Source organism: Rissa tridactyla, chromosome 15, assembly GCF_028500815.1.
Source record: "Rissa tridactyla isolate bRisTri1 chromosome 15, bRisTri1.patW.cur.20221130, whole genome shotgun sequence".
NCBI classification, from domain to species: Eukaryota; Metazoa; Chordata; class Aves; order Charadriiformes; family Laridae; genus Rissa; species Rissa tridactyla.
Genome location: NC_071480.1, coordinates 12630659 through 12647761, shown reverse-complemented (window position 1 = coordinate 12647761; position 17103 = coordinate 12630659). Strand labels below are relative to the sequence as shown.

The following is a 17103-nucleotide window of genomic DNA, read 5'->3' as shown; positions in this document are numbered from 1 at the left end:
GTGGGGTGGGCAGCGGTACCTGATTCCCGGGTGCGCCCCACCACAGCGTGGCTCCAGGGCCCCGTGCCGATGGCGTTGAAGGCTTGGACCTGCACCCGGTACTCGGTCCACTCCTCCAGGTCCTCGATGGTGTACTCCCGCTCCACGCGGTCGTGGATGACGTGCACTGCCGGCTGCCCTCGCCCGTCCGAGCGCACGTACCGGATCTTGTAGCCCACCGAGTCGGGGTTCCCGTTGTACTCCTGCTCCAGGAGGGGCTGGTCCCAGCCGGCAGAGACGGGCACCGTCACTGCTGAGCTCCCACGGCCACCCCAGCTCCGTCACCCCTCGGCTCCCCACCCTCCCACCTGCCCCCATGACCCCCCCCAGAGCGACATTCCCTCCCCCTCACCATCCAACGCAGCCACAAGCTGGTCTCGCTGGCTGTCCGCAGGGTGACATTGGCGGGTGCCACGTCGGGGGGTGCCTGCAGGGTCTGGATCCTCCGGGAGGGCAGGCTGGGGGGGCTGGTGCCCACGATGTTCACCTGCCGCATGCGGAAACTGAGAGGGGAGAAGGGAGGGTCACGGCGGGGGGCAAGAGAGCTCCAGTCCCCCGAGGAGGACACCGTGGCGTGGTCCTGGCCACTCGCCTGTAGTAGGTGTAGGGCTTCAGGTTGGGCACCTCCATGGAGCGGGCGTCGGGCTCATTAGCCAGCTGGTGGACGAGCCCCCACTCTTCGGCCTCGCCATTCTGGCCCATCTGCGGGATGGGAGTGGGGTGAGATGCCCCCCAGCACCCCCCACCCCCCCCATCCCAATCCACCCCATACCTGTGCCTCCACCTGCCAGCGGGAGATGGAGGTTTTGCCATCGTAGCCCGGGCGAAACTGGAGGGTGACGGAGCGGGGTCCGATGTTGGAGATGCCCAGGTTGGTGGGGGCACCGGGGAGCTCTGTGGGGAGAGGGCAGGCTGGGTGGCACTGGCCACTTGTCCCCAGCACCGCCGGAAGCCCACCGGCATCCCCGTGCCACCATGCTCACCTGGTGGCACCCCCGAGGAGATGGTGGAGGAGGAGACCTGGCCCTGGCCCTTGGAGGTCATGGCAGCCACCTCGATGGTGTAGGTGGTGAGGGCGGTGAGGCCGGTGACACGGTACTCCAAGGTGACGTTGGGCAGGTAATGGGTCACCCGCGTGTTGGTGCAGTTGTACTCCTCCCAGGAGATCCGGTAGCCTGAAACGCACCCCGTGCCATCAGCTCCCCTCATCGCCCACCCCAAGGAGCTGAGCGGGGCAGGGGAGATGCTGTGGGGTGGGAAGGGGAGCAGGGGGAGATGCTGTGGGGTGGGAGGTGCTGTAGGGTGGGAAGGGGACCAGGGGGAGATGATGCAGGGTGGGAGATGCTGTAGGGTGGGAAGGGGACCAGGGGGAGATGCTGTGGGGTGGGAGATGCTGCGGGGTGGGAGATGCTGCGGGGTGGGAAGGGGATCGGGGGAGATGATGCAGGGTGGGAGATGCTGTGGGGTGGGAAGGGGGCTGGGGTGGGAGATGCTGCAAGGTGGGAAGGGGGCCGATGTGGGAGCCGGGTACCCACCGGTGCTCCCTTACCCGTCAGGATGCCGTTCTTCTCCAGCGGCTCCTGCCAGCTAACCTTCAGGGATGTGTCCAGGATGTCACTGAAGCTGAGATGTCCCACGGGGCCAGGCACTGCCCGAGGATGCCCAGGCTCAGCACGCAGCCACGCAGGAGCCCTCAGCACCCATGGGACCCCCTCAAGGAGCGAGCGTGGAGGGGGCTCCCCATGGATGGGGCTTCCCGGGCTCAGCAGCACCCCTTTTCCACATCCCCCCACCAGCAGCACCAGTGGGACCGAGTCCCCCATCCCGGGGCTGCTCCCCCCCTCCCCGGGAGCCGCGGGTGGGCAGGGTCCGTCCCGCGGGCGCGCAGAGCCTCCCCGTACCGTCCTCGTGGGTGCGCACCAGCTGGGGGGGGCTGCGCGGGCCGTCCCCCGGCGTGGTGAAGCACAGCACCGAGGTGAAGTACTCGGCGAATTTCCGCAGCCCCGCCACGTAGCCCACGTGGACGCTGTCCTGGAAGTTGGGCCGCACCGTCACCACCGTCGCCTCCTCCTCGTGCTCCGGCTCCCAGGCGATGAGCTGCGGGAGGAAGGAGCTGGGACGCCGACGCCAGGCACCTGTGTCCCCACCGCGCTCAGCGGCACCACAAACACCCTCCTCCTCCAGGCACCTCCGGCCTCCTCTTATTTATTTCAGAGTTGATTAAATATCAATTAACAGTGCAGGGAACGCTTGATGCCGTTAACAGTGTGTGTTTACCCCTACGAGCCGATACGGAGCGCGCGCTTTTGTGATTAACTCCCATTGATAACGGCGCGTAATCGCCCGCTCGCCTGCGTTTAGGAGGGATGTTTGGGCATTTAATTGGTATTGTGCAAGATAGCCTATAGCAACTTAATTAAATACTAATTAGGCCCTAAAAATACTAATCAAAAATACTAAGTGGCATTTAATAAGAATGTTAAATATCCTACTTGCTCTGGTTATCTCATCCAGTGGCAATTAAATTCCCGAATTCCTTTTGAGTGGATTAAGAAACAAGTTTAATGTTTTAATTCAATTTAATTAATGTAAATTTGAATTAATTGCAATTCGGAATTAATTACAGAGCATGGGAGACTCCAAGCCCATGCAAGTGTTAAATCTCAGTAAATATTGTTTTAACAGTCAGGCAGGAACCAATTAAAATCTGGGCTTTCAGCGAGGAGGAGTTTTCCCCCTTGACCGCCCCATTTTTGGGGAGACCCGCGGGAATCACCCCTCACCTTGTACCCCTGGTTGATGCCGTTGATGAACTGGGGGCTGGGGGGGTTCCAGGTGAAGCGGATGGTGGTGGAGTTGGTGGCCTCGGTCTGCACGTTCCCCGGGGGCACCGTGGGGACTGCCGGGACAAAGGGACAGCTCGCAGCGGCTCCAGCTCCGCAAGGTCCCCTCCATCGGCTGGGTGACGGCTCCCCCAGGACGCTGGGCACCCAGGATGGTGCCCCAAGATGCCCCTGGCTGGGCCAGCCCCAGCAGGACCACCACATCCATCCTCACGCCACCCGTCCCCATCATCCCCATGGCACAGCCTGTCACTGCTGGGGTGAACGCCGAGCCCCTGCCCGTCCCTGCCTACCTCCCTGCAGCGTCCACTCGGTCACCTTCATGCTGTACACCCCCAGGCCGGCACTGTTGTACGCCGCCACCTCGATCTCGTAGTTGGTCCAGATGATGAGGTCCTCCAGGAGCAGGTTGTTGACATCGGCGTTGGTGATGTTCTTGAACTGGTAGCCCACGGGCAGCCCCGCCAGGCAGTACCTGGGGACCAGGGGCTGTCAGAGCTGCCTGGGACACCAGGGATGGGACACCCACGCTCCCCCACCGGCACCTACCGGATGATGTAGCCTTTGAGGACACCATTCTGGTGGCTCTCGGGAGGTGGCTGCCACTGGATCATGATGGACTGGTTGGTGCGGCCGCTGGCGATGACGTTCTGGGGGGGAGCAGAGGGGGGCTCCTCGGGCAGGGACACCCTGGGGGGGACGAGGCAGGGGTGAGCACCCAGGGCCACCAGCCCCACCAGGACCCCCGGCCGTGGCTCACCTCTCTGTGTCCTTGCTGAACTGTCCCCTGCCCACGTCGTTCACGGCGCAGAGGCGGAACTGGTAGGAGCGAGCGGGGACCAAGCCCCGCACCACCACCGACGTCAACTCAGGGTCCACGCTGGCCAGCAGCACGGTCCAGGGCGCGTCTGCGGGGAGAGATGCGGACAGCGGGGTGGAGGATCCGATCTGCAGGACACCGGGGTCCCCTGCCCGGAGAATGAGTCCCGTGGTCCCCAAGCTCCCTGCAGCATCCCTTGCCCCCTGCCCTGGGGTGATGCTGGAGACCAGACTTTGGCCAGTGCCAGCCCAGCTGGGGCCAGCGGTGCTGGGGAGGCGGGAGCAGCCCCTTACTGTTCTCGGAGACCTCCACGACGTAGTGCAGGAGGGGGCTGTTGCCGTCAAAGGGCTTGGCCCAGGTGAGGTTGATGGCCCGTTTCTCCAGGGGGCTGAGGGCGGCCACGGGGCTCTCGGGGGCGTGGGGGAGCTGCCTGGACAGGGGGGGTTAGGGAGGGGGTGGTTAGGGAGGGGGGACAGCCCGGTGTGTGGGGTGCTCGTGTGGGGGTCAGGGGTCTCACCGGACGCGGAGGTGGGCGCTGCGCGAGTCGTTGCCCCCAGCCGAGACCACCTTGCAGGTGTAGGTGCCGATGTCACCCGACCACGTCTGGGAGATGTGGAGGGTGCCCACCTCGTCCAGCCGCACCCGCGGGCCACTCTCCGGGCTCAGCGGCGTCCCGTCCTTCTCCCAGACGTACCTGTGCCGGGCGGGGCAAGGACACCCAGAAGTGCTGGCACCCTGCAGCCCCCCAAAGGAGAGGGGACCAGTGGTCCCATCGGCATGCACAGGGCACCAGGTGGCACTGCAGGACCAGCAGCACAGGGCTGGGGATGGTGGCACCCACCATCTGCCCCCTCCCTCCCCAGGCAGGCAGGCAGCCAGGGGGTGCCCGGACCCCCTCAACCCTCCCACCTCCATCGTACGCACCTGACATCCACGCTGGGGTCATGGGTGACCCCGCAGCTCATGATGGCCTTGGTCCCCTTGATGACGCTCTGGTCCTGCGGCGGGTCGGTGATGCGTGTCCTTGCTGCGAGGGGACAGGATGAGGCACTGGCACTGCCCGTAGGGCTGCGGGGGGTGGCATCGGCAGGGGACAGCCCACGTTTGCACCCATCCAAACGACCAGCCACATGCCAGAGCCCATCCTCGGCATTCCCGGAGAGCTCCGTCCGGCACCACGCATGGCAGGAGGCAGCGCCCGCCACCCGCGGAGCTGGGCAGGGTCCATCCCGCAGCGTGCACGCGGGCAGGGCGGCAGGCAGAGCCTGGCCGTCGCGGAGCTGGGTGACATGGGCGCGCTGGCGGGTGCCTTACCCCAGACGACCAGGTCGGCAGACGCCTCGTCCATGCCGCGGGAGTTGGTGGCCAGGCAGGTGTAGGTGCCGGCGTCGGCGAGGTGCGCGGGGCTGACCAGCAGGCTGCCGGACTCCAGCAGGGTGAAACGCGGGAGCTGCACCGAGCCGCTGGCCAGGATCCGCTCCCCTGGGTGAGACGGTGAGCCCCATCAGCTCCCCGGCCATCAGCCAAGCCTGGTGGCCACGGAGCTCAAAGAGGATGCCCCGGGGCCATGCAGGCAGGCAGGGATGGGCAGGGCAGATGCAGGGCTGGGGGGGCAGCCTTGCCCGCACCCCAGCGTCCCCAGTCCCTTTACCTTTCTGCCACGTGATGGCCGGGCGCGGAGCCCCCGAGGTCTCGCAGTTGAGGATGACGGACATGCCATCAATCACAGTGCTGTCCTGGGGACCCCTGGTGATGTTGGGGGCGATGCCTGCGAGGCGGACAGACACACAGCCACCCCTGAAGCCCTTCCTGGTGCCCAGTTGGAGCTGAAATGCTCCCAGAGCGTGGGGGGGTTCCCATCCCCGTGGGAGGGTTCCCCAAGCTCCTCATGGAGCCCAGCCCAGGGGTCCCAGGCACATCCCACCCACTGCCCGGGCGCCAGAGGAGGCGGGGGCTGGCACCTACTGGTCACGGCCAGGTACGTGGTGGTCTGCACCTCGCCGGCCGCGTTGCGGGCGAAGCACTGGAACATGCCGGTGTCGTCGGGGACCAGCCCGCTGATCTGCAGGCTGCCGTCTGCCAGGAGCTGGAAGCGGGACAGCTTCTCCAGGCGGATGAGGGCAGCGTCCTTGTACCAGGCCATCTCTGGGGGGGGAACACCTGCAAGAGCCGTGGCCATGTCAGGAACGGAGCTGTGGGGGCACAGGGAGGGTGGGTGGAGAATGGCTTACCTTTGGCTTGGCAGGGGATGGCCACCACCTTCTCCATCTCGGCCGTGATGTGCCTCTCCGGCTCCTTGACGAACTGCGGCGGCTCTGCAAAGGGAAGCCCAGCGATGAGCAGGGGGTTGCGTTAGAGCTGGGGTCCTCCAGACCCACCACCAAACCACCGCCCGCAGTGACTCCTGCCTGTCCCTTCCCCTCTCAGTCCCGGGGCTGAGACTGCCCCAACTCATTGCCTGGGTGGTTTCAGCTGCCCGCAGACCGGGTCTCACCCAGGACGGAGAGGTAGGCGCCCTCGGCCACGGCGGGCACGCTGCTGCTGCGGAGCATGGCCTCGCACTCGTAGTAGCCGCTGTCGCCCAGCGCGGGGTTGAGGATGGTGAGCCGGCGGCTGTAGTCGCTGATGCCGCTGGAGAGGGGCACCCCGTCCTTCTTCCAGATGATGTGCAGCTTGATCAGCGGCCTGGGGGGGCCAGCAACACGTCGAGAGCAAGCCCCCGTCGATTCCCCTACCTCCCTCCATCCCGCAGGACCCAGGAGCCCTGGTGGGAAGGGACCTGGGGGTGCCAAGCCCTGGGCCAGGCGATGCCAACGGGAGATGTCCCATCCCCGTCCCGTCCGCCCCACTGCTACTCGCCTGGCGTTGGCCACGCACTCCATGGTCACCTCCGAGGTCCCGGCCACCACGCTGGTGTTCCTGGGTGGGACAATGATGGTGGGTGCGATGGGATCAGCCGGGCCACCCACGTCTGGGGAGAAGGAGGCCAGAGGGACAGCCATCAGCACCCATTGCCCCCTGCTCGCCCCCGGGGTGCTCCAGCCCCCAGTGAGGCTGGCGGGGCACCCAAAGCCCTGTGCCCACTCTGCCTGGTATGGAGAAGACGAAGGTGGCAGGGACCAAAGGGCCACGGGCTCTGCTCTCCTGTGGGAAGGATGGGCAGGTCCAGCCCATCACCTTGGCATCAGGGTGCCTTCACCGCTCTCCCTATGCCCTCTCCACTCAGGGCACCCTCCCGGCCCCCAGCTGGCGTGGCAGCGCGTGGCAGGGAGGAGGGAGAAGGGGAGCATATAAAGCAAAATGATTGCAACGATAAAAAACCCTCATGTAGGCGCTGTAAAAACGCGATCGGCTTGAAAGCTGCTGATATAGCTGAATCCATAAACATGGGCTCCAGGTTGTTTATTGCGCACCGGGACGGCGAGGTACAGAAAAACAGATTAATGGGGCAGGAGGGGAAGGGGGACAGGCAGAGCCCTCCGCGGGAAGGGATAACCCCCCCATGGAGCAGCGGGAGGGGAGACAGGATGAGAGTACCCGCAGGACTGATGTCACTTTGGGACATTTTCCCTGGGACAGGCTGTCACCACCTGAACCCCTCGGCCAGGTCCTCCAAGGGGACTGGAGGGACGGGGCCACAGGGGTGTCCCCCAGGCAGGGGCTGATCCTGGGCCGAGAGGGGGACATGGGGACGAGCGGGGCAGGGTGTCCCCCAGCAAACGGGGCTACATGGCACCGTCCCGCAGCCCAATCCCGGGGCACGGCCGGATCCAGCCCCAGTGACGGGGACGGCGGGGGCGGCTCTGCCCGGGATGCAATTAGCGCCTGCAGCGCAGCCCAAAGCGCCTAAATAAATTTTGAGGCGGCTGAACTGTTAAGTCAGCAGAAGCCGGAGCCTCCGAAGAGATTTACTGCAAATTAAACTTGGGGGCGAGCCAGGCGGCGCAGGCCGGGGAGCGGGGCCTGGGGGGGCGGGGGCGATGCCCCCCACACTCACTGGCCACGGTCAGCGTGATGGGCTGGCTCGTCTTGTTGTCCCCGTTCTTGTCATTCACCGCCTGCACGTAGTAACGCCCCGCGTCCGGGGCCACCGTGGAGAGGATGACGAGGGTGTTCTCCAGCGTGATGGCTCTGCGGGGGCGAGGGGGCGGCGTGAGGCGGGGATGCGAATCCTGCGGGGAGCTGGGACCCTTTTTCCCCCAGCCAGCACCCACACCGGCCTCGGGGCACCCGCATGGGATAGGCACGGCCCCCAGCCTTCCTCCCGCCTGCCCCAGGCACCAGCACCCAGATGGGGGGCCGGGGCCATGCTGGGACCAAGCCCCACACCCCTCCGCGCCACGCGGAGCACATCGGACAGTGCAGATTAATAGGTCTTTTTTATTTTTTTTTTTACTTTTTTTTTTTTTTTTTTCTCCTACGAACGATCTAATCTGCTGGAAACATAAAATGGTTTGGGGAATATATTTTTTACCATTAAATATGAGATAAAGGAGTTTTATCTCCTCAATCCTGCTTTGCAAATAGAAAGGAGACCAGTTCAATTCCTGCATAATGTGGGTTACAAATTCAATTCCCGCACGCTGCGCCTGCCAGCGTCGGGCTCGCGGCTCCGGCGGCACCGGGGTCTGCCGCAGCCCCACGGGGACGCCCAGCACACGCCTGTGTGCCGTGCCCGGCTCTGCCACACACACTGCCACCCTGGTGCGTGCTGCGCCCCTTTCGCCCGCCTTCTTCCCTCTTATTTTCATTTTCAAAAAAAATAAAATCCATTTCCCCAGTGACAGAGCCATTTGTCGCCGAGCCTGTCTCTGGGTTTTAGCACGATGTGCTCAAGACGCCTGTTAAACATCCTTATTGCAAGGACAACAGCAGCTGAGGGAAACGCAGCCCCTCCAGATGCTGGGGGGATGCTGGGGGGGATGCCGGGGGGGATGCCGGGGGGGATGCCGGGGGAACTCACATGCGGCTGCTGGGGGAAATCTTCCGTCCGTCACGAAACCAGGTGACCTGGGGCTGGGGGAAGCTGGCGATGCGGGGCGCACGGATGACGGCCGCCTCCCCGTGGGACACGCTCTGCTGCGTCTCGCTGTCCTCGAAGCTCCCCATGTCTGCGAAACGTGCGGGAGAACCACGTCAGGGGCTGGGGAGGGGCTGGCAACGCGCCCGGGGACTCAGCAGGGTCCAGCCCCGTGTCCGGCTGGGGAGCAGGCTGGAGGCCACGGGGATGGGCTCCCCCAGGGGACGCAGAAGGGCTGCCCTGGGGTCTGTTCTCTGCTCGGCTGGGGCGGCTCAGCTGGCACAGGGCATGGGATGGTGGTGGGCATCCATCCCAGGATCCGCCCCTGCAGTACCGGGAGCTGCACAGCCTCCTTGCCCCCACGCCAGGCTGGGGACCCCTGCCCTGTGTCCCCCACCAAGGGCGGGGAGCAGCCGCAGTGAGGAGGGCTCAGTCCCGGGGCTCCCCGGCATCTCTCCCTGCCCCATCCCACGGCTCAGCGCTGGGAGCATCCCAGCACGACCTGGGCTCCACATCCCACTGCCTTCCTCCTGCCCGGCCGCTCGCAGGCTGGAAGCGCGCAGCGGTTGAAGAAAGCAGAGTGAAGCAGGGGGCAGGGAGAAAGGGGGGCGGGGCGGGGGGGGATTTTTATTGACTTCCCTTAATTGCTGTAATTAAAAACATGTAAAGAATCTTTTTTTAACGACTTTGCCATTATCATTAGTTGTTAGCGCAGCTGCCTTATTAATTTCTCATTAGCTTCCTGATTTGTCATGGCTCCTCAGGAAGGGGTTTAAGGGGATGGGACTGGGGGCATCCCGGAGCGGAGGGGTGATGGAGATGGGCAAGTCCCCCGAGGCACAGAGCCACCGTCCCAGGGCACAGCACCCTCCCGTCTTGCCTAACCCCGCCGTGGTGCCTCCGCATCCCCCCCGCCGGCGCAGGCCCCCGCGGTCTGCCCCATCCCGTTCGGGTCTGCTGGTTTGCAGGATCCGTGCGGAGCCTCCAGCCCGGCTGCTCCCGGCCCTGCACGCTCCCGTTTGCTCTCAGTAACGATCACAAACGCTGGCTGCTTTAACCGCTCGACGCAGCCGGGCAGGAGTGGGGCCATTTTCACACCACAAAGCGTTTCACCCCTCCAGGGAGCCAGAGCCCCCAGCTTGGATGCGGTGCTGGGGCTTTCCCGACCCTGGAGCTCTCTGCCTGCACCCCACGCTTTGTCCTGCCCCGGGGTTGCCCCCCCTGCACCCCCAACCACCACGACCCAACCTGCGGAGCAGCAGAGGCAGCAGCAGCCCTGTCCCTGCCAGCGTCGCCCCAGGGATGCTCCGGACTCGCGTGTGCTGGCCACGGGCTGCACCGCGCACCCGAGCCGTCCCGCAGCGCCGCGGGGTTGGGTGTCCCCCGCCGGTCCCCAAGCGGGGCTGTCACTTACAGGCCACCTGCACCTCGGTCTGGCGCTGCAGCAGGGCTCCCATGCGGTTGCGGACGATGCAGCGGTAGAAGCCGGCGTGCGTGCGGTCCAGCGACGTGATCATGTACCTGCGGGAGAGAGGAGCCACCTCAGCACACGCCACGACCGACCGCCATCCAGCCCAGCGGCATTGGGGGGGACATCCAAGTGACCGCCACAGCCCCTGGGAGAGGCTGCAGGTCCTACGCAAGCCCCCCATTTACTGCTGGGCACCAATCCCAAGGAGCAGCTGCTGGAAGGGTTGTGCGCATGTATGTGTATGTACGTGCATGTAAGTGCGTGCTGGGGGGACAATACAGTGGCCCTCACTGCCACAGGGGCACTCGTGGCCACCCACACAGGAGGTGCTCTCACTGCACCACGCGCATGGCGTGAGCCGGTGGCTGTCGCCCACCCGGTGCAGGGGTGGACGGTGACTCACCGCCGCGAGCCGGAGGCGATGGACGAGTGGCTTTGAGCTGTCAGAAGCGGAGGCGGCCGGCGGGGACCTGGCACCCGCTGTCCTGACCCCTGCGCCGAGCCCCGCCGGGGTCTGCCAGCGTCACTCCACCTCGGCCCCGCGTGTGGCCAAGCCAGCACCACTCTGATTAGCCGGGGCTGAGCCGCCTTATCATCTCCAGCGCCCGGCCGCTGCTCTTATCAGGCGCCAGTGCCCGCAGCTGATAAGCAGATAAAGGAAATAACCACGTCTCAACCCACCCACTGCCCCCAAGGATCCCCCGGGTCCCCACGCTGGACCCCGCTGCCACCAGACCTCCCCCACCCCCAGGAGGGACACAGGTGCTCCTGCTCCATCACCCCCCAAAATGGGCTGGACCCCCCAACACCGGCCTCGCAGGCAGGTGACCCTGGGGGGGTTAGCAGGCACCGCAGCATCACCTTCCCCGGTGGGAGCGCTCCACGATAAAGCAGAAAGGGAATAAATAACCAAGCTCAACCCTCCTTGCCCAAAATCTAATCTTGCATTAAAACCTGCCGCGGGCTGTTTCGGCAGAGCTTTGTTTGTTCTTTTGATAACTGAGCGTAAATTAAACTTTCATAAGAAACGAGGAACACATTCCCTCCGCCGGGAAGCGCGGCAGGTCCCTGTGCCCACCTCCCCGCAGCGGGAGATGGTGCCGGGGACACGGGGCTCCCGCCTCGCCCAGTGGCACCACCAAGCCGGGGTGGGCACCACGGGGCTGGCATCAAACCCGCTGACACCCATCCACCCACGTGGCGTGCCGGGGGTCACTCGTCCCCGTGGGAGAAGGGGAAAATGCCCTTCGGGAATAAGTCCTTGAGTGTCACAGCTGATATTTAAAAATGATCCCCAGGGGCTTTAAATAAGATATTTCAATTCCAGGGAGCTGTCAGGAACTGAGGCGGACACCGGGAGTAATGGGCCCGCTCTCCTTGTGGTGTCCTCGTTAATAAATCACCGGCGCACACAGCGACTCCTAAACACACGCGTACACGTGGACAGACGGACGGATGCTCGGTGACGCTCACCTGCCTGCCCAGCAGCGGAGGGACACGCGTGGTCCCCACACAGACCCCCTCCTGAGCATCCCCCTGCCACGTCCTGGCTGCCACGTTCCCTCTAAACCCTTATCCCGGGAAAGGAAAAGCCCCTGGGACACCCCATGGGACCCAAACCGCCCCCACCCCTGGGGCATCCACAACCAAAGCACCCACCGACGCACGGCCCCACTGGGGCACCTTGTCCCCACGCGATGGGGTCTGGGCACCTGGGATGCCCCTGTTGGCATGGGGAGCTTCGTCCCCCCCCACGATGGGGACATCCCTGATGCCCAAATTAATGGGGCCGGGACCCCACATCCCCGGAGCTGGAGGAGCTATTACGGAGCCAAGGTTTTGCACACACCTAAGCGGCTGAAAATAGCCCGGAGAAAGGAAATCAATTACCGGGCGCAGCCTGGCCCACAGTCATTAACCAAATACGAGCAGAGACTTTGTTCGCCGCCGCTTGGCTTCCACGGAGGCTTTTATCCAAGATCGCTCTGATTTGATTTCCTTCCCCCATCACGCCCAGCTGTGAGGGACGGTAACTGATTCCACCCCGTGCTGCGGGCAGGAGGTGGAGTTGCAGCCCCGGCGCCCCATGCAGCCCCCCCCAGTTTGAGCGACGGGAGCCGCCACGAGCCCCGGCAGCTCCTTCGTGGCCAGGAGTGCCTGGCTCCTCCGTGCCATCCCAGCCTCCTCCTCCTCCGCGTGGGGCCGATCCTGCCGCCCGGCGCCCGCGGGCGCATCCCCAAGGGGGTCGCTTTGCCCGTCCACCAGCCCGGAGGCAGGTTTTGCAGCGGGACGGAGGCCCGGCCGTGCTCCCAGCGCAGCCCCTGCTGCTGACGCTGCTGTTCCAGGGGCTCCTTTGGTTTGTATTTAAAGCCAGGGGTTGACAGGGCACCGTCCGTGGGGAAAAGCACTTCCGAAGCAAGGAGTGACCCGCGCTTCAAAAAAAAATGGCACTGACAGAAAGCAGCAGCGGTCTCCGGACTCGGTAGGGAACTGGCTGTACCCCGCTCAGCCCCGGGGTCAGGGGGGCTCCGGAGCCAGAAGTCCCGCGCCGGGGGACCGATGGGTTTGCAGACGCAGCCGGTCAGCAGAAGGCTTTGGCACCGGACAGATGTGACAGATGGATGTGCTGCGTGTTGGGAACGACAACCTCCCCATCCATCCATCCATCCATCCATCCATCCATCCATCCATCAGCTCCACCGCCGCGAGGCAGGGCACAGATCAGCCAACACCCCCCCCCCCCACCCCGCCCCCGCCATGAAAACCTGCCAGGGCACCGGCAGCACCGCCACGCACCACCCGGTTTTTGTAGGGTCTCTGGCAGCACCGTGAAGCCCCGGCGCTCCGGCAGAGCCCCAGCGATCCGGCAGAGCCCCAGCGATCCGGCAGAGCTGTGCGCCAGCCTTGGCTGATGCTCCCGGCTCTGTTATTGTAGGGTTGCTGAGAAGCGTGGGGCTGACGCTGCCGAATTATTATTAGATTGAGGGGGTGGAGAGGGGCCGGGAAAAGCATCAGCCAAAGGATTTGATCCATCAAGTTGAAAGCCAGAAGAGCGCAGAAATCTGTGCGGCTCTTCCAATGCCGCCCAGTAACAGCAACAGCTGGATCGGATTTTGGATATAAGCACATTGGCACGGTCCCCTTTGATTAATATCCTGTGTAACGACTAATTAATTCTAGAGGGGACATGTATTTGAATAGTTACTGTGCGATAATGAAATGTCAAGTGAGCATTAAAACACACTTAGCAAAGGTTTAACGACTCCCAGCATCTGAGCCACGCGTCCCAGCACCTCCGCCCGCCCCCAGCCGCCACGCTGGGCTGCCGCTCAATATCTTCTTAAATAACCCCCCCGGGATTTCATCAGCCCCTGTTAACTGTATTATTGGATCCCAATTAGCTCCTGATTGGAAAGGGTTCTGTTTTGACACACGTGGCCGGAGCCGTCATCTCTCCGCTTGCCAGAAGCGTTTCCATGTGGTCAGGGGAATTTCGCGGGTGCCGGCAGCCCTGTAAATCGCCGCCTCAATTGGCCCTGCCAGAACAATGAGCCATTTAATAATTAATGCCCACGTATTAATCTGCCACCTTCCTGTGGAGCAGGGAGGGGGAAAAGCGCACAAGCCTCGATCCATGTTGTGGCATCCAGAGGGCTCTGGCGTGTCCCTTGCCGGGAGCTCGGCCACCGCCACCGCCCAGCTCAGGTGGCATCTTCGGGACCAAGAGCCCATTGCCGGTCTCCCTCCTGGGCTGCCTGAGCCCACCTAAGGTCCCAGCAAGGAGCTCCCCTCTATCGCCTTCCTCCCGGGCCGCCCCGGTGCCCGCACGGCTCCCGGGCACACTGCCCTGCGCCCGGCAATCGCTGCCGCTCGCTCACGCCAACACCCCCGTGTCCCCCTCAAAGCCAAACAAGGCACAGAGAAAGGCAGGAGATGCACAAGCATCACTGGCAAAGCCCACCCCGTGCTCCCCGTTACCATCCCAGCACTGTCCCACGGGCATTCCCGGAGGCTCTGCCATATGGGCAATGCCGAACGTGAAGCCGGCCAGGCTGGAGCCACAGGCACCGGGAGCTCACTGCCAGGCTGCCTCTCAGCCTGGCTGCAGCCCTCTCTGATGCTCATCAGCTCCCGTTAATTATATTATTGAATGGCAATTAGCTCCGCAGGGGACAGGGCTGTGCCTCACACCTGGGCTGGCGAAGAGCCGGCCCAGCCGGAGCAGGGATGTGTTCCCAGCGAGCAGCGACACTGGTCAGGGTCCCAGCAGGGAGCTGGGGGCGAGCTGCCCCGTTTGCCCCCCCCCCCAGTCTGTGTTTTTGAGAGGGTCCTGGCCCCGTGTTTTAGATAATTTGGGAACAAAGTACAGGCGTCAAACATCTGAGTCTCCTCAAAAGGCCATAAAGGCTTGGCGGGGTCCCGTGTGTGCAGCACGCCGTGTTTCCTGCATCCCTGGGGGACACGCACCCCAGAGCATCCCAACCCAGCGACGGGGCGGGGGGGGGGGTCAAAACAGCCCCGGATCTGCCCCTCCTCGGTGAGCCCACGAAGGCGGCTCCTGCCCACCTCCCCACGCACGGAAGCGGATGAGCAGAAGGCACCACATGCTGGAAAACCAACCCCGGCGGCTCGGGGGTCTTGGCGAGGGGCCAGGGGGTCTTGGCGAGGGGCCGCGCTGCGCCCGAGAAACCCAGGGCAGCGCCGGAGGCTCAACCCTGTTTTGCTGGGGGAGCAAAGCCAGCAAGCGTCGGAGATGTAATTACACTTTTCCAAGCTCCCGGCAAAGGGGATCTGGGCTCTTGGGAAGAGGTGGAGGATCCTTTAGTAGCTGCTGGGCTCCCGCACCAGCTGCGGAGGGACGTGGGGAGAAGAAAGAGAGCTGATTTAGTGGATGGAAGATGCATCTCTACGGATGGGAGTCTGTCCAGAGGTAATCTATGTGTAAGGTAATTTCCGAAGGCAGCAGGACTCGATGCAACCCTTAATAGGACAATCTCATGTGATAAATTACCAGACCCAACTAATCTGCATGTTAAATTTCTTGTATGAGAAATAAATATCCTCAATCCACCAGAGAAGCGCTTTCCTGCCGAGGATTTCATTAAAGACATCAAGCTGCCTGATTTGCATGTTATGATTCCTCGTACGAGGAGAAGTCGGGCTCCGGAGAGCTCGCAGGAGAGCCCGGCACTGGCGAGATTATGCACGGAAAAACAAGAGTTGGCCCCGGAGAGCACGGTGCCAGCGTGCCGGGGCACGGGAGCGCAGCGCGCCCGCAAGCCTCCACCGCCCGCCCTGCCGTCACCTTAACGAAGGTCACAACGGGCATCGGAGGGGACAGGGCTTTGCCGTGGGGTCCCCAGGCGCGGGAGGCAGCAGGGGTCCCACGGGAGAGCCGTCTCCACGCAGCCCACGCAGCGGCGGGCAACGGAGGCAGCAAGTGGGGTGAAGGCAGGCTGGTCCCCGATCCCCCACGGAACGCAGGGATGCTCCCGAGGGGAGATGGTTCCACGCACACAGACAGCCAGGCTGGTCCCTCATTCCTCATGGTCCCCAGGGATGCTCCTGAGGGAGGACATCTCCACACGTGCACAGAGCCAGGCTGGTCCCCAATTCCCCACGGTCCCCAGGGATGCTCCCGAGGGGGAATGGCTCCATGCACACAGACAGAGCCAGGCTGGTCCCTGATCTCCGGTGGTCCCCAGGGATGCTCCCGAGGGGGAATGGCTCCGCGCACACACAGAGCCAGGCTGGTCCCCAAATCCCTCCATAGTCCCTGATCACACTGGATCCCCAGGGATGCTCCTGAAGGAGGATGACTCTGCATGCACATGGAGCCAAGCTGGTCCCCGATCCCACCCCCCAGTTCCCAGGGATGCTCCCGAGGGGTTGGCTCCACCTGCACGCAGCGGGACCGCCTTGACCCTCGCCAGCCCGTGGCCAGGGGAGCTGCCAAGCCCATTCCCCACCTGCCCTTCGCCGCACGCCAACAAGTCGCTCCGGTAGCAAGCTGGCGGCTGAATGCTGCGGGAAGGAAAGGGCGGTCGCCATGGAAACACGCTGCCAAACTGGGAGAGCGGCTCCTTCCCTCAAAACACAGCATGAGCTTGTCCGACCATCAGCCGAGGACAAACCAGGGTGGTTTGTGGGGAGCGCGGGGCTGAGGGGTCGCGAGTCCCAGCCCCCAGGAAAATGGATAAAAAACAACAAGGGCAATAGCAGCCAGCGGTGCCAGCGGGATGCCCTGCTGCAGGAGAGGATTTGGGGAGGACAGGTGAGGATGCTGAGGTCAAAACACTCGGTGACACACTGTCCTGGCTGGGAACCGTAAGGTGATGCCACCACGTCCGCTGGCTCCCCGGCCACGGCTCCCCACAGCACACAGCCCTGCTGCAAAGCACGGTGCATCCCGTCACGGGCACGGCCAGGCCCTGAGGAAGGTCCCTCCTGCCCCCGGAGTGGGGACACGCCAGGGGGTACACGCCAGCCCCAATCTTGGGGGGGACTGGCTGCACCCCGCATCCCTGACCCACGCTGCCGATGCGCCCACAGCCATTCCTGGCCCCCACATGGAGAGGAGCATCCCTGAGCCTCCCGGGCCATCAGCACCAGCCCTCCTCTCTCCAAGGACTACTCTGTTTCTAAACTCGTTAACTTTTAATTACTACCTTCCCACTGCCTGAGCAGCCTGGCTCCGTGCCACCGACATCTCTATTAAAATTCAATTTCTGCCCATCATAACTAATTTTGGTACTTCGCCTTCCTCACCGGCAGCCTTCATTTTCAGGCAAGAAGATGTCCAAACTCTCGTCTCCACACATCAAATCCCTGCGGGGACGCGGGGATGGGCAGAGGGAAGCTGATGCTGCCAGGTTGTGTCCTCGCCGCGGAGAGGACGGGTTAAAGCCAG

The 17103-nt window shown here is 63.8% G+C and overlaps 1 protein-coding gene across 1 annotated transcript in view; it reads right to left on the bottom strand.

Moving 5' to 3' along the window:
- The window catches only part of SDK2 (sidekick cell adhesion molecule 2), a 50276-nt gene that overhangs the window by 11711 nt on the left and 21462 nt on the right, over nucleotides 1-17103 (bottom strand). Inside the window, exons 3-25 of the mRNA XM_054221997.1 lie at nucleotides 10137-10243; nucleotides 8666-8813; nucleotides 7700-7833; nucleotides 6562-6673; nucleotides 6197-6387; nucleotides 5934-6017; nucleotides 5668-5862; nucleotides 5354-5470; nucleotides 5017-5184; nucleotides 4627-4729; nucleotides 4220-4396; nucleotides 3996-4132; nucleotides 3643-3790; nucleotides 3432-3572; nucleotides 3176-3357; nucleotides 2823-2938; nucleotides 1941-2136; nucleotides 1589-1687; nucleotides 1023-1214; nucleotides 812-933; nucleotides 632-741; nucleotides 392-542; nucleotides 20-257 (exon numbers count right to left, since the gene is read on the bottom strand). Of these exons, the coding sequence (XP_054077972.1) occupies nucleotides 20-257; nucleotides 392-542; nucleotides 632-741; nucleotides 812-933; nucleotides 1023-1214; nucleotides 1589-1687; nucleotides 1941-2136; nucleotides 2823-2938; nucleotides 3176-3357; nucleotides 3432-3572; nucleotides 3643-3790; nucleotides 3996-4132; nucleotides 4220-4396; nucleotides 4627-4729; nucleotides 5017-5184; nucleotides 5354-5470; nucleotides 5668-5862; nucleotides 5934-6017; nucleotides 6197-6387; nucleotides 6562-6673; nucleotides 7700-7833; nucleotides 8666-8813; nucleotides 10137-10243 (3368 nt within the window). The remainder of the gene's footprint in view (nucleotides 1-19; nucleotides 258-391; nucleotides 543-631; nucleotides 742-811; nucleotides 934-1022; nucleotides 1215-1588; nucleotides 1688-1940; nucleotides 2137-2822; nucleotides 2939-3175; nucleotides 3358-3431; nucleotides 3573-3642; nucleotides 3791-3995; nucleotides 4133-4219; nucleotides 4397-4626; nucleotides 4730-5016; nucleotides 5185-5353; nucleotides 5471-5667; nucleotides 5863-5933; nucleotides 6018-6196; nucleotides 6388-6561; nucleotides 6674-7699; nucleotides 7834-8665; nucleotides 8814-10136; nucleotides 10244-17103) is intronic.